Raw genomic sequence first — 14,545 nt, 5'->3', positions numbered from 1 at the left:
TGGTTTTCATCAAAAAATGTATTAATATTGATGGTTGTCCAAATTACCCCTTGGCACAGATGTACTGAAGGAGTTTATGGGGGGGGACAGGGAACAGGAGGCCCCAATGTCCTACTCCTTGCTGACCCTGGTTTTGCTCTTATAGTGATTCAGCTTTTGATTTCATATAAACTGATAAAACCAACTTGCCACTGGTGAATCTGTTCACATTTTCCCCTCTTCAAACCAACAGCCACATGCAAGAAAAAGATTCCACAAACATTCTGAGTACCAAAGGATTTATTAAAGTAAAATAAATTAAGCTTTTTAGTTCAAGGTATGTTGCTTTTTGTAATTGTTATACATAGCAATTGATTTTTTTAAAGAAATCTGCATGTGGACCTGACTCCGGTAGCCCCCATTAAATAAGTTAAAGATTTTTTCCTAATGCTACAGTTGTGCTTTCTGTATCTATACTCATTTTATAATAGACTGTTCCAAGAGAATTTCAATACCTGTGCTTCCAAAATAAGACTTTCAAGAAAGCAATAAATGAAGCAAACAAGTAAAGAATATTTTGAGTAGTCATGCTAGTGTACTTAACCACCAGACTTTCATTTTCTCTTGTGAAAGTTACTTTAATCCTCCAGTTAAGTCCACAAAGTATATTGCTGTATGTTGCTAAAATAAAGCAGCATTTTCCCTTTAGATTCAGTAGACTTTAGTCATGTTTCAAATTGGGATGAACCTGCAGTCTCAGGTTTTACACAGTGAAGTAGATGCCCTAGAGTGACTGGGATGGTGCTTTTCTGCAGGGGTAAAACTACACTTAGGTGATGCTTTGGTAAAATGTGTTAAGGCGCTTTTCCTTCAAAGTCCAAGTGTCACCTTCACTATTGGCAATGAGCTCCTCTTGCCCTCTACTGTCATGGTCTGGGTTCTTTTGTCTGCTGTCACCCAGCGAGCACCTGGACAGCAGGTCCTTGCTCTGACTTCTGCAAAAAGCTGGATGTTAATTCCCTGATCTGAAGCTCCTCAAGGCTGCATTTAGGATGGATGGGTTTATGTAGTTCAAAGAAAATTGAACAAAACTTCTCTATGCTGTGGAAGGACTTGTCCTGTTCCACCAGGACAAGTCCTTCCATCTCTGAATGTACCTAGAAAAGGAAGGAGTCACAGTACAGACCATAAGGCCCTCAAGCGTGTTTAAAGTATCTTAAAATCTGACTTTTTAGATGGAAATTGCAAAGGGAGGACATGCTGGCTACTGACTACAGTAGACCTTGTGGAACTCTTCCAGGTCACTGTAATGTAAGAAAGTCTATTACTACAAATATTGAAGAATTAGGGTTTTTCTCCTCCCTTTTAATACAGCTGAGTTCTGACTTGCTCCTGCATTCTATTACACAAGGGGAGCAAATCTGACATACAAAGCAGGTGTTTAAGGCTCAATGATGTGTTAAGACAAGAAAATTTAGAGTTGAAGCCTGTTATACAAAGTAATTCCTTTATGCCTTTGGGTCCCTTTTGTTTGATTACAGTTCTTGCTTCAGCTCTCAAGATGACAAACTCTCATGATACAACTAGTTGCAGATTCCCACTAGCCCTGTTTTCCCATGGAATAAGACTAATTGAAATGTCCCTAATTTTGTGCTTTTATTGCTTCATCTAAATCATCCACCACTTGCTGCAGCTTCTGTAGGCTGGGATGGACGTTCTCCTCCATCCATTCCTCTATGGTGCACTGGTGGAAAACTTGCTCCATGGCCGCTCGGAGGTCCTGCACCACAGCGTTCCACTTGGAGAGCAGGCTGAGCAGAAATCAGAAGGGAGAAACAATCACATTTGCAGGTGAGCTCTGTGTCAAGGGAGGGCTGGGCTACCAGGCCTTTAAAAGGGAGAACAGGCCTTAAAGTGACTTTATAGGAAAAGCAGCAGCTATTGTAAGGGCTCAAAAGACTTGATTTTGAGCAGATGGCAGAAGGTTGATGCTGTTTAAGTACCATTAATCTTGGCACTTATGCCATGACTTCTTAAGTACCACAATGTGAGCTCAGCAAAACACTAAACACATTTCAAGTGTAACAGAAACCCACTGTGAGACTGTTGGGAATTTAACTCAGGAAGAGTGGATGCAATTGGATGTTCACCTTAGCAAAAAATGTATAAATTAGCCATTTAGCATGAATCAGCATCATCTTTAGGACAAGTTCCGAGAGCACATCCAGTGACAGGCAACGGGGCCGGGTTTTATGCCAAGCCCTGCCTGGAACGTGGCCCGCGGTGGATCCTGCACTGAGGCCAAGAGCTGTGGGAAGGTCTGTACAGGAGCATCTGCACGTTCGAGGGAAGTTCTTCAGAGACCAGTTTTGTACTTGCATTCAGATAACTGGTTCAACAGAAAGCAAAGATAAACATGTTCTTCTGTTTAAAACCACATTATGAACACTTCTTGTTTGATTTCTGCTGATGCTTCCGAAATCATTTTACAAAGAGGCAAGGACTCAAAACTAAATGTTGGGGACTTGAACGCCCCAAATATGACAGAGTTTACTTCCTCTATAATGGAAAATAAGTGCTGTTACCTTACTGCATCTGGCTGGAAGTGATGCATTATTATAGGATGAATAATCCTCCTTTTTCTGTGGTAGGGGCTGAACCAGCCTGTAACATATCTGAAAAAGAGTGTTAGTGTGAGCAGTCTGTGAACCAGCAGTGACATGTGTTTGTAGGCTGACAGGGCTTTAGCCAAACTTCTGCACACATAGAGATATAAGGAGGAAGTAAATTTAAGTCTATAAATCTTCAGAACTATCTTGTAAAAGATTGCTCCTCACAGATGAGAATAACTGATCACCTGTTGCAATTTAAGTTTCATTTCAAGCACCTGAGATGTCAATATACGGTGCCTGAAAGGTAGAGCTTGATGTTTTGATCAGTCTGCTGGAGCTGTGCCCCATTTTGAGTGGATACAGCCCCCACACTCGCACAGCCAGCCAGAGCATCACCACAAACCTCAGTACCTGTTCCTTTCAAGAAGCTCATCCACTGATGACTTGAGGTAGAAACTCAGTTGCGTCACAAGCGTGAGGATGTTGCTCCCAGGAAAGGTCCCCAGAGCGGTGCTGTGCAAAGAGGATCCGTTAGTCCCTGAACTCACCGCGTGCTGAGAAGCGTCAGAATTCCACAGCTGCAATTTCACCTCATGAACGTTTCCGTTTCCAGGTTGGACATTCCCAGGAGCTTTTCCACGTTTTCTTTAATCTTTTCAGAATAGCCGCCTGGCAGAAGACAGCGGAAATCAGTAAAACGGAGCCTAAATAACCAAAATACCCTTAAAGAGGCTTTTCCTGGAGTACCCTGCGTTGGCTTAGTAGTTCTCTTGGGATCAAGAATTTTTTGAAAGGTAAAACGGAAATAGAACGAGGAAAAGAACTTGAGGCTGGGAGGAGTACATTGTCTTTCACACAACGGTCTTGTGCTAAGTAAAGCACTTGTAGCTATGAGCTTTGCACTCAGGGTGCTGAATGATTTTAGTGCCTTAGTTAAAAACAGGTAGGTTGCAGTTTCTTATTTTAAAGATAAGAAATGCAGAAAGACAAAAACAAAAATTCTGTTGGCAACTGCCTGTGAAGAAACAAGAAACTACAGGGTGTATCCATTAATTAGTCAAAACAATTTTCACATGTAAACAAGATCTAAATCTCATTGATATACCAGCAGTGTTTCAAATCAGTTTCAAAAGCAATTCAGCTTCTTAATTTTTTTAGTAAAAGCACAAAGTTTGAAACCATTTACAGATTAAAATATAAGAAATTATTAGTATATTATGGCTGTTTTAAAATACTGAGGCCAAGAGGCTTTGCTCCTGTACTGCAAACATGCAAGTGTATGATTTATTGTTCATAATTCAGACCTCGATCGGGTAGTCAAACCACCTCAAAATATAATAAGCCTGTGCCAACCCTAGGGCAAAGTCACCTCCCTCTTGTGCTAGGGATTAGCTGAGAGAACACGAAGTGGTGGTTGTACCGTTCTCCAGTGCCTGCAGACACACAGCCAGGGACGGAACTGCCACGGGGAGCAGCTCACACAAAACTGAGAAGTGATCATACCTAAATAAGAAAACATCCGCGAATTAGACATTTTGTGTTTAGAACATAGTAAACAAGTGGAGTGTGTTAATATTTCAATCACTAACATTCAAAGAAGTTTAAAAACATCAGTTTGTCTCAGAGAGGGCACCATCTACCTCTGCAATGCTAAGTATTCCTGTTTTACTAATAAGAACAGATATGAACCAAATTACTTTCTCAAGCCAAATTAGATTCAGAAATTGGAATTCAGCTCTCTTGTGTTCCCTTAGACCTCCTGTTGCATAAAATCCTTCTGCTCCTTCACCATGTTAACAAAGTCTTATGCAACTTCACCCACATTAGACATTCAGCTATACACCATACATTAACTGCGGTGTCTATAAGCAGTCCAATGTGGCACTAAGTATATTCCAGCCTTCAAATCCAATCTGGTGTGGCTGGTGTCTGCCAAAACAATTATCCCTGCTGATTAACGCCATGGCAGACGACTGGAACTCTGAAATCCACCCTTCATGGTCAGCAGGAGGCCCAGCAGTAACCAACGGGCAGGACTGCAGGTTGCAAAGTTCCCTTCTAAATCTCCAGCCCCCCTGTACCTCTTGGGGAGTTTTTGGGTGGAAATTTGCTTCCGTGGGATCCTCGGAACCATTTCAAAAGACGGTCCTTACCTCTGCCAGCCGGTCAGGGCGATACCTTCAAGGACATCGGCGGGGCTATCGCTTGCCACTTTCAGCCACTGAAGATGGTTTTTTAAGTGGTGCCCGATGAGCGTCAGAGACTGATTCACTCCCGTAGCTCCTTTAAAGGCACTGGCAAACCACACCTTGGAGAAGCCGCATCTACGATACTTCTCTATGAGCTGCACTGAAATAAGACACAGAAGAACACTTAGGGCACAAGTTTTTCTCCATTTAAAGCGTTGACTGTAATGCTCTGATTAACAGCAACCCAGGTCCAGTTACAAGAGGCTGCTGAGCCTTGTCCCACCAAGTTCTGAGTGCCAGCAAGGACAGGAGATTTGACACGCTCTCTGAACAACCTGTTTCTCTGTTTGACTGCCCTCCTATCTTCATGTGCCCAGTGACCATATCCCATCCCTTGAACTGCTAAATTGCTTCAATGTGCAGAACCGTGCGTATGTAACCACTACGCACAACATCTGACAACTGATTCTTCTTTGAACAAACAAATATTCATGTGCATGTCAGATGCCTGATTGGAGCCTTTAGGAGCTTTTCCTTTGAATTCTATAGACGTATGAAGCCTTGAAGCTTCGTTTGTGGAGGTGTTCGATACAGAGCTATCTGCTCCCACTAGTTTTAATGCAAGGAGTTAATGCATTTGTGAGAAACCTCTCAAACAGTGATTCCATAGCCCTGTTGAAAAGAATTAAGTGGCAAAAAATGCAAAATAAATAATAGCAATTATTATGTGAAATCAAACAAGGGCTATGTTTATGTTACTAAAGCAATTTAACAAAAATATCATTTTTTTGTGTTCAACTAAGGTATGTTTTAATCATATTATTTTGGTTTGGCTACTTTGCCTGACAGGTAACAGAGCTCTTTGCTTTTCCTAAGCAGCTCAGCAGAGAAGTACGAACCTTTGCCCTCCACGTCCAGGTCTGCTGCGTAGTCCCAGATCATGGGCTGCACAAGCTGTGGGACCCCAGACTCTGAAAGGAACAGAGTTCTAAGTAGTGGAAAAGAGCCAGTTAAAAATGACAACGCAGTACATATGGTTGGTGCAGTAACACAGTAACAGACTAGAACTGACTCTGGCTTGTCACCAGAATTCTTCATGTACAGTTGAAGTGCCCACGTGTCCTGTCAGCCCAGCCAGGGGTTTGAACATGGGGGTTCACATGCCAGGGGCCACCAAGTCCGTGGACATTCTGAAACAACTAATATGGAGCAGCAGTGACGATTCATCAGAGATCCCATTCATCCCAAGCTCATGGCATCCTTCGTCCCTGGAATCTACCCGTATACCTGCTGGGCTGAACTGGCGTCACTGCCAACTGTACACACAAGATTTCAGCTAAATTCAAAGGAAATATTCTCCTTTTGAGCTAGAGATTGTTTCAGATGCCTTTGCACAAGGCTGAGCTTCTCAAGACACTCTGAAAGCACAAATGAAGATATAGGTTTAGCTTCAAATCCCTTTATAATCAACTCTCTGACTAGTTTTAAACATAAAAAAACAAATTTTGGAGAAACTGCAGTAGATTGTACAGAAATTTAGTATTTTAACTGCATCCCATTTTAACGTGTTTAGCTCGTTATTGCCTGTGGCAGTACAGTGCACTTAGCTAGATGCTGTGCTGCTCTTGTGGGAACTGCGTGGGTCCTATCTGCATTTATTTTGGATGATTTCCCACTATTAAAGCCACGAGTAGGTCAGTCACTGCTGGAGGAGTTGCACAGCTATTCATGGTGTTGTCTAGATCTATTTAGAGCAGACACATAAGGTGGCTCTGAAAATGCTGGAATTCCATCTACGTTAGGATTAGTCAAATTTTAGCAGTCGTTTCCTATTTTTCAAGAACCAAAACTCATGATGTCCAGCCCACCGAGCTATCCCCCAATTCAGTATCAGAGCTCCTCGTGACATGCACCGTGATCACCTGCACTGTCAGAGATGCTCACAGGGCCACAGCTTCTCCGTGTGAGTCTGCACCGCTGGAACCAGAAACTGCACGGAGCAACGACCGACATTAGAAGGTGGCGAAAGGCACAGAAATTTAGGCTGAGACCACAAATGCTCATAGGCTTTTTTAAATGTGTAAAGAAAGTAGAAGTGATGGCAAGCACTGCACGATGACTGTTTTGTTTGTCATTGTATTACCAGATGGAAAAGTGAAGCACATGTGCTGAGACTTGCCCACAGTTGTACAGGAAGTCTGTGATGTAGCCAAGGTCTAAATGTCTCCACTCTCCAGTCTAACGGATCGTATCTCGAATATTCTCAGATTTCTTCTTTGTATTATTTTTCATCTGCCAACAAATCTGTTGTAACTGGTTGGGTAAACTCTATGCTACAAAACACGACTGAGCCCAGCACTGGTCACACACCTGCCAGCGTTTCCTCGCTCATCCCTCTGAGCATGTCGTCCCACACGATGGGCGTCACGGCCGGGTACGACGAGGCCACACAACTTGCTACGGCTTTTATGTGGGATAAGCATAGCTTCTCCAGAGTGTTGCCTTGTTGCTGCAGCCACTGCCTTGATTCCTCTCCTTCACCGAGGTAATACACCTGAAACATCAAACAAATAATCCTGGCTTGTTTTATAGGAACAGGGGGAGCGAATTTGGCACAGCGTCACAAAACCTTACAATACTGAAATCCTATTGCAAAGACACGACACACCGAGTGGACGTATTTAAAAGCGCTTCTCAGTGCTGAGGACACCGTGAGTGTTTCTATCGGTCTGTAGGAGACTGTGGCCCTGACTAAACGGATCACATAAGGGAATTTTCATAGAGAAACTAAACTATCTAAAGAATTATTAAAGTGTGTGGTACTTGTCTTTGGAAAGTTTGTCCTTGGAAGTAGCTCTCACCAGTTTTCCTTGGTTTGAATCTACTAACCCATAGGACCTAAAGCATCTAAAATGAGGTTCCTCTCTTGGGGAAGATCATTTGTATGTGAATCTAGAAGTGACTTGGGGGTGCGTCCAAGAGGGGCCCCAGCACAACTACAGATTTGGGTCTGTTAAGCTGGAGATGCATTTAAACTCTGTGTTGTTTTAGAGCAGGTTTTAGGTAAACCATGTTTATTCTACATAAATATTATTTTGCTTTATAAAAGCTTGCAGGTCCCTATCTAACCTGGCCACTCCTTCACAAACAACAGGGTTCAAAATGCTAAACTACGATCTGTACAGTTAAAGGAATCACAATGAATGTCAGGGATCTGCATGCTGCTGGGCTGGCTCTAAGAACCTCTGAGACAGGAGAAAACTCAAGGTTCTCCTCCTCAAGGAGACAAACTACCAAGAGAAAATAAAAAGCACTATAAAAGGGCTCGCTTTGAATAAGTTGGCCAGAACAATGAGCCAACACCTTGCACCAAAACTCACATGAATCTTAAGTAATATCTCCAATTGATATCTCACTTTAAATACTCATTTGACCTAAAACCAAATGCTGAGTTAATGTTAATAAATTGCTTTTAAGATTTCCAATATTGCAGTCAGATCAACAGAAATGACATCCTGTGCTACTGGAATCATTTATTGCCGAAACGACTTTTCTGCTCTGGCTTGAATTGGTGTTTTCTGTACCCAAAATCCTACCCAAAGGTGGCCCGGGCGCCACTGAATGCAGAAGCCTCAGCCCTTACCTTCATTCCTCACCAAAAAACAATATTCCTGGCTCAAGGGAAGTCCCACCTCATCACATCCGATGTGAAACCACTTTACGTCTTGGTGCAGCACCATGACCTGGTCGACCATGGCTTTGACCAGCGCCCGCGACTCCTCCTTGTGTGGGTTGAGGGCGTTGGGAAACACCTTCACCTCCCGGAGATGGGCGAACTCTTTGTGCTTCAGCACGAACTGCAAGAGAAAGGAGAGCTCAGGGAACACGAGCAAAATGCAGGGGACAGCAGCGCCCTGCTGTGTCACCAGCGCTCCGCTAACAGTTGTCCTACTAAACCCTGAGTTTTAGCATTTATTAGAGGCAAGGAATATGATCTCCTTCAACGCTTGAGCAATTTTGTCAGCACTAAGTAAATAGATTTTAATTAGATTTTTAGGAATTCAAGCTATAAGAAAACATAGTTCTCTGATTAATTTTTGCATAATTAAGTTAAATTTGCAAATCCTTGTAACCTACAGTTCTTCATTTGTAGACTGAAAAGATGGATGAATTGTACAAATAAGAAGCTGATTTGGCTATAAAAATACTCTTACAAAGAGTGTTAAGTGGCCAGGAGCCTGGAAGTACTAAATCAAATGTAAACCTAATCCTGAATTCATATTGTTGTGTGCACAAAGGCATTATAGCACTTAGGGCAGGGGTGTCAAACGCATTTTCCCCAGGGGACACATCAGCCTCACAGTTGCCTTCAAAGGGCTGAATGTCATTTTAGGACTATATATACAGTCCTGAAATTACATTTATACAGTCCCTGGTGAAAATGAGTTTGACACCTCTGGCTTAGGGGAATAAGCTCCTCAATTCTGAAGGCCTAGTCAAGAGCAATTAAATGCCAAAAGGACTCAAGTTGCGCCAGGGGAGGTTTAGATTGGATATTAGGGAAAAATTAATCCTGGAAAGGGCTGTGGGGCATTGAATAGGCTGCCCAGGGCAGTGGTGGAGTCACCATCCCTGGAAGGGTTTATAAGGCGTTTAGATGGGGTTCTTGGGGACATGGTTTAGTGCTAGGGTTAGGTTACGTTATGGTTGGACTCGATGATCCTGAGGGTCTCTTCCAACTGAAATGATTCCATGATTCTATGACTACTAATATAACAAGGAGATGGAATTCAGGACACGAATTGCTAACAGCACAAAGCAGAATTAACTTACTCCTCGCATAGATACAATACTTCAATCAAAGCTATTTTTTATGACATCTTGAACGGTACAAACAAGCATGAGGCCTCAAGCTGTCATTGGCACTGAACAGAAGACAACTGCATCAAGAACTCTTGATGTCTTTGAAAGTTTTCCACTGGCTTTTGGACAAATCTGGTATCGGGATCAGACGGGAGTGGCTGGTGGGGCTTCAGCATTGGAGTCAGGGTCATATAAGCACAGTCTGGCTGTGGGTGACACAGGACGGGACGAGTTCTGGCCGGGCTGGTACCGCAGGAGGGACCGCGGGGTCCCACGGGGCGAGGGAAACGGGGATCAGCGCGGCGGCAACGCGGGGCCCGGAGCTGGAGAACGGCAGGGATTTCCCAACAAAACCACCGCGCTCGCCCGACCCCGCGCTCACCTCCATGTGCCCGAAGCTCTGGACCAGCGGCACCAGCTCCAGCCCCAGCGCCCGGGCCTGGCCCAGCACCGCCCGCAGCTCCGCGGGGCTGCGGGGGGAGAACGGGCGTCAGGGCCCGGGACGGCACCGGGACGGCCCCCCGGCCCCTCCCCGGCCGGTACCTGTAGGCGTGCGGGGCCCGCAGCGGCTCCAGCGGCCCCGCGTAGGGGAACGTGTCCTCGTACTCCAGCAGCAGCCCCGAGCCGCCCAGGGCGCGGAGCAGTGGCAGCACCTGCGGGGCGGGAGAGGACGGTGAGCGGGCCGGGGAGCGACCGCCGCCCCAGCCCCGCCGGCCCCTCAGCCCTCACCTCCGCCAGGTACGCGGCGCGGGGCGGAGCGCCCTTCATGTCCAGGTGCACCAGCCGCCGCCGCAGCCCGCGCGCCGCCATGCCGCCGCTCCGGCCTCGATTGCTCTCGCCTGCGCACCGCCGGTCCGCATCGATTGCTTCGGCCTGCCGCCGACCCCAGGCTGCCCCGGCATAAAGCGCTTAACCGCGTCGCCCTGCCCCGGTTTCGGTGTCCCGGCGCTGTCCAGGCGCGGGCTCTCCGTTCCGGTGAGGCTGCTTTCGGCTCTGTAATGCATGGCTCCTGTTTGCCTGACGCTCTTCTGCTCGGCGGCCGATTTCTCTCCCCTGGCAGGCTGGCGAGGCGGGCCGAGCGGATCGCTCTGTGCCGGCGGGCGCGATGGCTCCACAGCGGCGGACGGGGCCGCGGGGCCCCGAGGGCGGCGGGACGGCGGCGGGGCCGGAGCGCGGGGGCCGCCGCCACTGCAGGTACCCGAGGGGCCGGGCGGGGGCTGCGGGCACCGCTGGCACCTCCCGCGGGCAGCGGCGGCGCCCGGGCCCGGCGGGGTGAGGAGAGCGGCCTGGAACCTCCGGGCGGGGAAGTGAGACGGAGACATAAACTGAACAGCAGAGTCAATTTATTGTTCAGCGCGTTCTTTATTTTATCAGTGCTGGGGATCATCCTCCATAAGTGCTCCGAAGACTGGGTGCTCTTGCTTTGCTTACATTCCTAATTATTACATATGCATTACAATTTTTGAAAATGTTTTACATACATCTGTACTAAGAAATAATTGGTGATGTTAGTCATTATTGTTTAGCTTCTTACAATTAATCTGTTAATTATTAGTTCATTATAAGCGAAGCACTCTGCTTCTAAACAACGTGTTACTGAGTCTTCTGTCTCGCTCTTGTGTAGAAGAGTCTAAAACTGGAAAAATATCCCCTCGTTTTGCAGTGCTCAGAGAGCATTTACCATGTCAGTTGGTTCATGATGGGTGCAGCTTTTATAACTGAGTCACAGTGTACGTTAATTTAGCAGCTTCTCTTCAGAAGAGGGATAAAAACTGTGTGTTTATGTACGTGGGTGTGTAAAACGGGGGGTCAGCCGGGGTACCAGCTCCTCACCGCTGCTGCTTATGTGTGACTGTGTTCCCTCTGCAGTGCCAAGAAGAGCAGAGCCCGGCAGGACTGGCCGTGGAGGTGGCTCAAGGCCGCGTTCCTCGTCTCCTTGGTCGTTGCTGGGGGTTTCCTGAGCTGGAGCTGCCTGCGGAACGAGGACGGGGTGACGGAGGTGCTGGCCCGTCGCGGTGACAGCCTGCGGGACACGTTCATTGAGGTCCCCTGCTCTGAGGACTATGACAGCCACAAGAGATTCGAAGGTATTTGGGGAGGGTTGTCTGAAGTGGGATGAAGCAGTTTTCAGAGGACCCTAGCAGCCGACTGCTCTGTTTAACTGAACATGCACTATGTAACTCCTGTTTTTCCAGCGAACACCTGGTCACTGTGTGTATTGTTTAAAATCTCCAAACATTCATGCCCTTTGGGCCAGTGCAGAAGTAGTTGCACCTGAGAGGTTTTTCTGTCGTTCCTACATAATTCTCTTCTGAAAATGCTTTGGTTAGGCCATGAGAAATAAACCTTTTGCTAAATCTGTTTCTAGTGTCTTTTCATACTCTGATTCCTGTAATAGGATTGTGGGTGAGTTAGTTACTGGTAAATACCATTCAGAGTAAGGAATGGAACTGATTTAGGGTATTGTCTGTGCTGCTGGCATGTGGTAATGGCACAAATGCCAGTTTCTGATGTGCCGCTTTTGAGATGTGTGTGTACTGGCAGCTTTTAATGCTGCCTGTAAAGCTCTTCTCCTTTGTCTTTGCCTTCCAGCTGAGCCTGTTTTCTGTCAAATTGATATTTGTTTCCCCTTGCACTTATTTATTTGGAGTGTTGATGTTGGATCTTCTTGAGCAATGGAAGCTTTTCACCTTCTCTGATGAAGAGCAGTGAGAGTCACACTTGCAGTTTGCATAGATGAGCTATGCTGGTGTTCTCTTTCAGATTTGCAAAGTGTGTCTTGATGAATGTTTTGAGCTGGTACTGCTGCCGGAGAGCAGCTCTGCTCTTGCCTTTTGTCAGCCTGCCTCTATGTCTAGCTGTATTGCATCCAAATTGTTTTTTTAAATTTGTTTTTAGTTAAATCTGTGTCCTTATCAGCTTCATTATGTGTCTGACAAAAGACTTGCTGACACAAGGCTGGAGGAAGGTGCTTGTAGCTGAGGAAGAACGACGATGACCGAAAGGCTGGAGAACCTGCCTTATGATGAAAACTGAAGGAGTTGGGTCTTTGTTCCCTGGAGAAGGGAAGGCTTGGGGAGACCACATCATAATATTCCAGTATTAAAGGGCAGCTACCAAGCTGCCCTTTCTTAACAAGGAGACACATGGAGAAGATGAGGGGCAATGGGTACAAGTTGCACTGGGCAAGGTTTCATCTTGATGTAGGAAAGAAGTTTTTTACAGAGAGAACAGTCAATCGCTGAAACAGCCCCTCCAGGGATGTAGCAGAGCCTCTGCGACTGGAGGATTTCAAGATGTGGTCAGACAGGTTGTTAGATGCTCTCATCCAGGCTCCCTTTCCCATGAAAGGCTGGACCAGGTGATCTTTTGAGGTACCTTCCAACCTGGGCTGTTGTATGACATCTAAATTTCTTGCAGTACCAGTTCTGGTAGAAAACGTTTGTCAAACTGCAGCCTGGATGTGGTGCCTCGGAGATGTGGAGGTGACTTCCCCTGTCCTCTTCAGGTGGCTGGTCCCGGTGCTGTTGATTGAAAGGCTTCAAACAGAAACCAGAAGTTTGTGTAGTCTGTGGTCAGATGGTTTTTCCTCAGTGCTGCTTTTGTAGCATCTTGATAGGGTTTTGGAGGGTTCATCCCAAGTGTTACTGAGGCAAAGAAAGCTGCTGTCAGGAAGCTACCAGCAAGGAAGCTTCCTCAGGGTGGGGATTTTCTGGCTGGGTACATGAAGACACACATTCTGTTTTAACTTTTCATAGTTACTACAAGCAAAAACTCTGAGTGTGTGTTCCAGCTTTCTAATTAGGTGTTTACTTGCTGCTGCTTTTGTGATTGATTTTGGGTTTTAGCAGGTGTTTTTACATGTGTCCCCCTGTACTATGCTTTCAGAAAGAGGTCAGTGGTATTAGAAATGTGTGAGCATCTGTTTTGTTAAGTGGTTAATTGTAGCTGTGCTGGGATAATAAACTTTGCTCTTGTTTCTCAACTCCCATCTCCTGCTCAGTGCCGCCAGAGGGTGGTGAAGAGCTGCTGAGCCTTGCTGTCCTGGCAAAGCCAGCTCCTTGCTCAGCCTGACTGTTACTGATGGCTTAGGGAGGCAGTAAATGTGGATTATGGTTCTCTGCCAAACTGGATTCAGCGCCGGAACTTGAGTTGCTTTGTTGGAAGTAGCTTACTATCACTCAGTAGTATTTCATTCTGTCTTTACTCTGGCTTGATCTCCACAGCTGCTGGCTCCGTGTCAGAAGGAGGCACATTCCTATCAGCACTTGGTGTCTGATGCTCAGCTGTGGAGTTTCCACAGCTAAGATGAGCTTTTTATTTATGCACCTGTGCCTGCTTCAAACTGAACTAGTGCCACTCAGCTTCTAGTTTGCTTCAAGTGATACGGTAGCTGCTGTCACAGAGCAGTGGTTTTATTTCAACAGCACTGCCTGCCAATAAACACGCTTCTTCCAGGAGTCAAATGCGTTATTTTTCGGAGGCCAAGCACTTCACTTATTGCTTTTGCAGAAGATGTGAGCGTTTAAACCCTGTGGCCAGATCTTGGCTGTTTCTGCTGTCTTGAGACATGGTGAACTACTTAAAACTCCTGTGTAGTCTCTTCTGTGTGTTGACATGTTATGTCAGTGTACAAAGCATCCATGATCACTGCCCAGGAGACAGCTTCAAGATGCTTTTCCAGGGACTGGGTCAGTGGATGTGGAAAGCAGAGAAGCCTGTGAGTAGCGGGGGAAAAGGTCCAGCAGCCACACTGCTGGTGTGGTTATGGGGATGGCATCTGATAAATCTTTGCCTTGTCCTGCTTTGGGATGGATTGCATTAGGGGAGCATCATGGTGGGGCTTTTATCTCTTGAGAATCATCCCGGTCTTGGCAGCACATGGTTCTTGGCCGTACTACT

The 14,545-nt window shown here is 46.1% G+C and overlaps 2 protein-coding genes across 3 annotated transcripts in view; one reads left to right on the top strand and one right to left on the bottom strand.

The window, feature by feature from the left end:
* Window positions 1-261: 261 nt before the first annotated feature.
* Window positions 262-10,518, bottom strand: HEXD (hexosaminidase D). The gene is made up of 12 exons (XM_065852525.2): window positions 10,373-10,518; window positions 10,187-10,296; window positions 10,026-10,113; window positions 8,473-8,637; window positions 7,151-7,334; window positions 5,680-5,751; window positions 4,745-4,940; window positions 4,012-4,094; window positions 3,182-3,260; window positions 3,003-3,104; window positions 2,565-2,654; window positions 262-1,790 (listed from the first exon to the last, which is right to left on the bottom strand). Exons 1-12 carry the CDS (start codon window positions 10,451-10,453, stop codon window positions 1,622-1,624), a joined length of 1,419 nt encoding a protein of 472 aa, XP_065708597.1. The 5' UTR covers window positions 10,454-10,518; the 3' UTR covers window positions 262-1,621.
* A 24-nt stretch (window positions 10,519-10,542) lies between these two features.
* OGFOD3 (2-oxoglutarate and iron dependent oxygenase domain containing 3) overlaps window positions 10,543-14,545 on the top strand; it is a 38,447-nt gene continuing 34,444 nt past the window's right edge. Inside the window, exons 1-2 of one of the 2 annotated variants that reach the window (XM_065852529.2) lie at window positions 10,543-10,837; window positions 11,513-11,730. In XM_065852529.2, the coding sequence (XP_065708601.1) occupies window positions 10,749-10,837; window positions 11,513-11,730 (307 nt within the window). In that variant the 5' untranslated portion in view covers window positions 10,543-10,748. The remainder of the gene's footprint in view (window positions 10,838-11,512; window positions 11,731-14,545) is intronic. The other variant, XM_065852528.2, reaches the window with a different exon arrangement.

This window comes from Patagioenas fasciata, chromosome 18 (genome assembly GCF_037038585.1).
Source record: "Patagioenas fasciata isolate bPatFas1 chromosome 18, bPatFas1.hap1, whole genome shotgun sequence".
Taxonomy (NCBI): Eukaryota; Metazoa; Chordata; class Aves; order Columbiformes; family Columbidae; genus Patagioenas; species Patagioenas fasciata.
This window is presented reverse-complemented; position numbering and strand designations above follow the sequence as displayed.

Coding starts and splice junctions, on each gene's coding strand:
- HEXD (XM_065852525.2), bottom strand. CDS start 10,453: ATGGCGGCGCGCGGGCTGCGGCGGCGGCTGGTGCACCTGGACATGAAG. Junction 8,638..10,025: donor AGAGCTTCGGGCACATGGAG/GTGAGCGCGGGG, acceptor TTTCTCTTGCAG/TTCGTGCTGAAGCACAAAGA. Junction 1,791..2,564: donor TTCCAGCCAGATGCAGTAAG/GTAACAGCACTT, acceptor ATTTCTGCTCAG/CCTGCTCTCCAAGTGGAACG.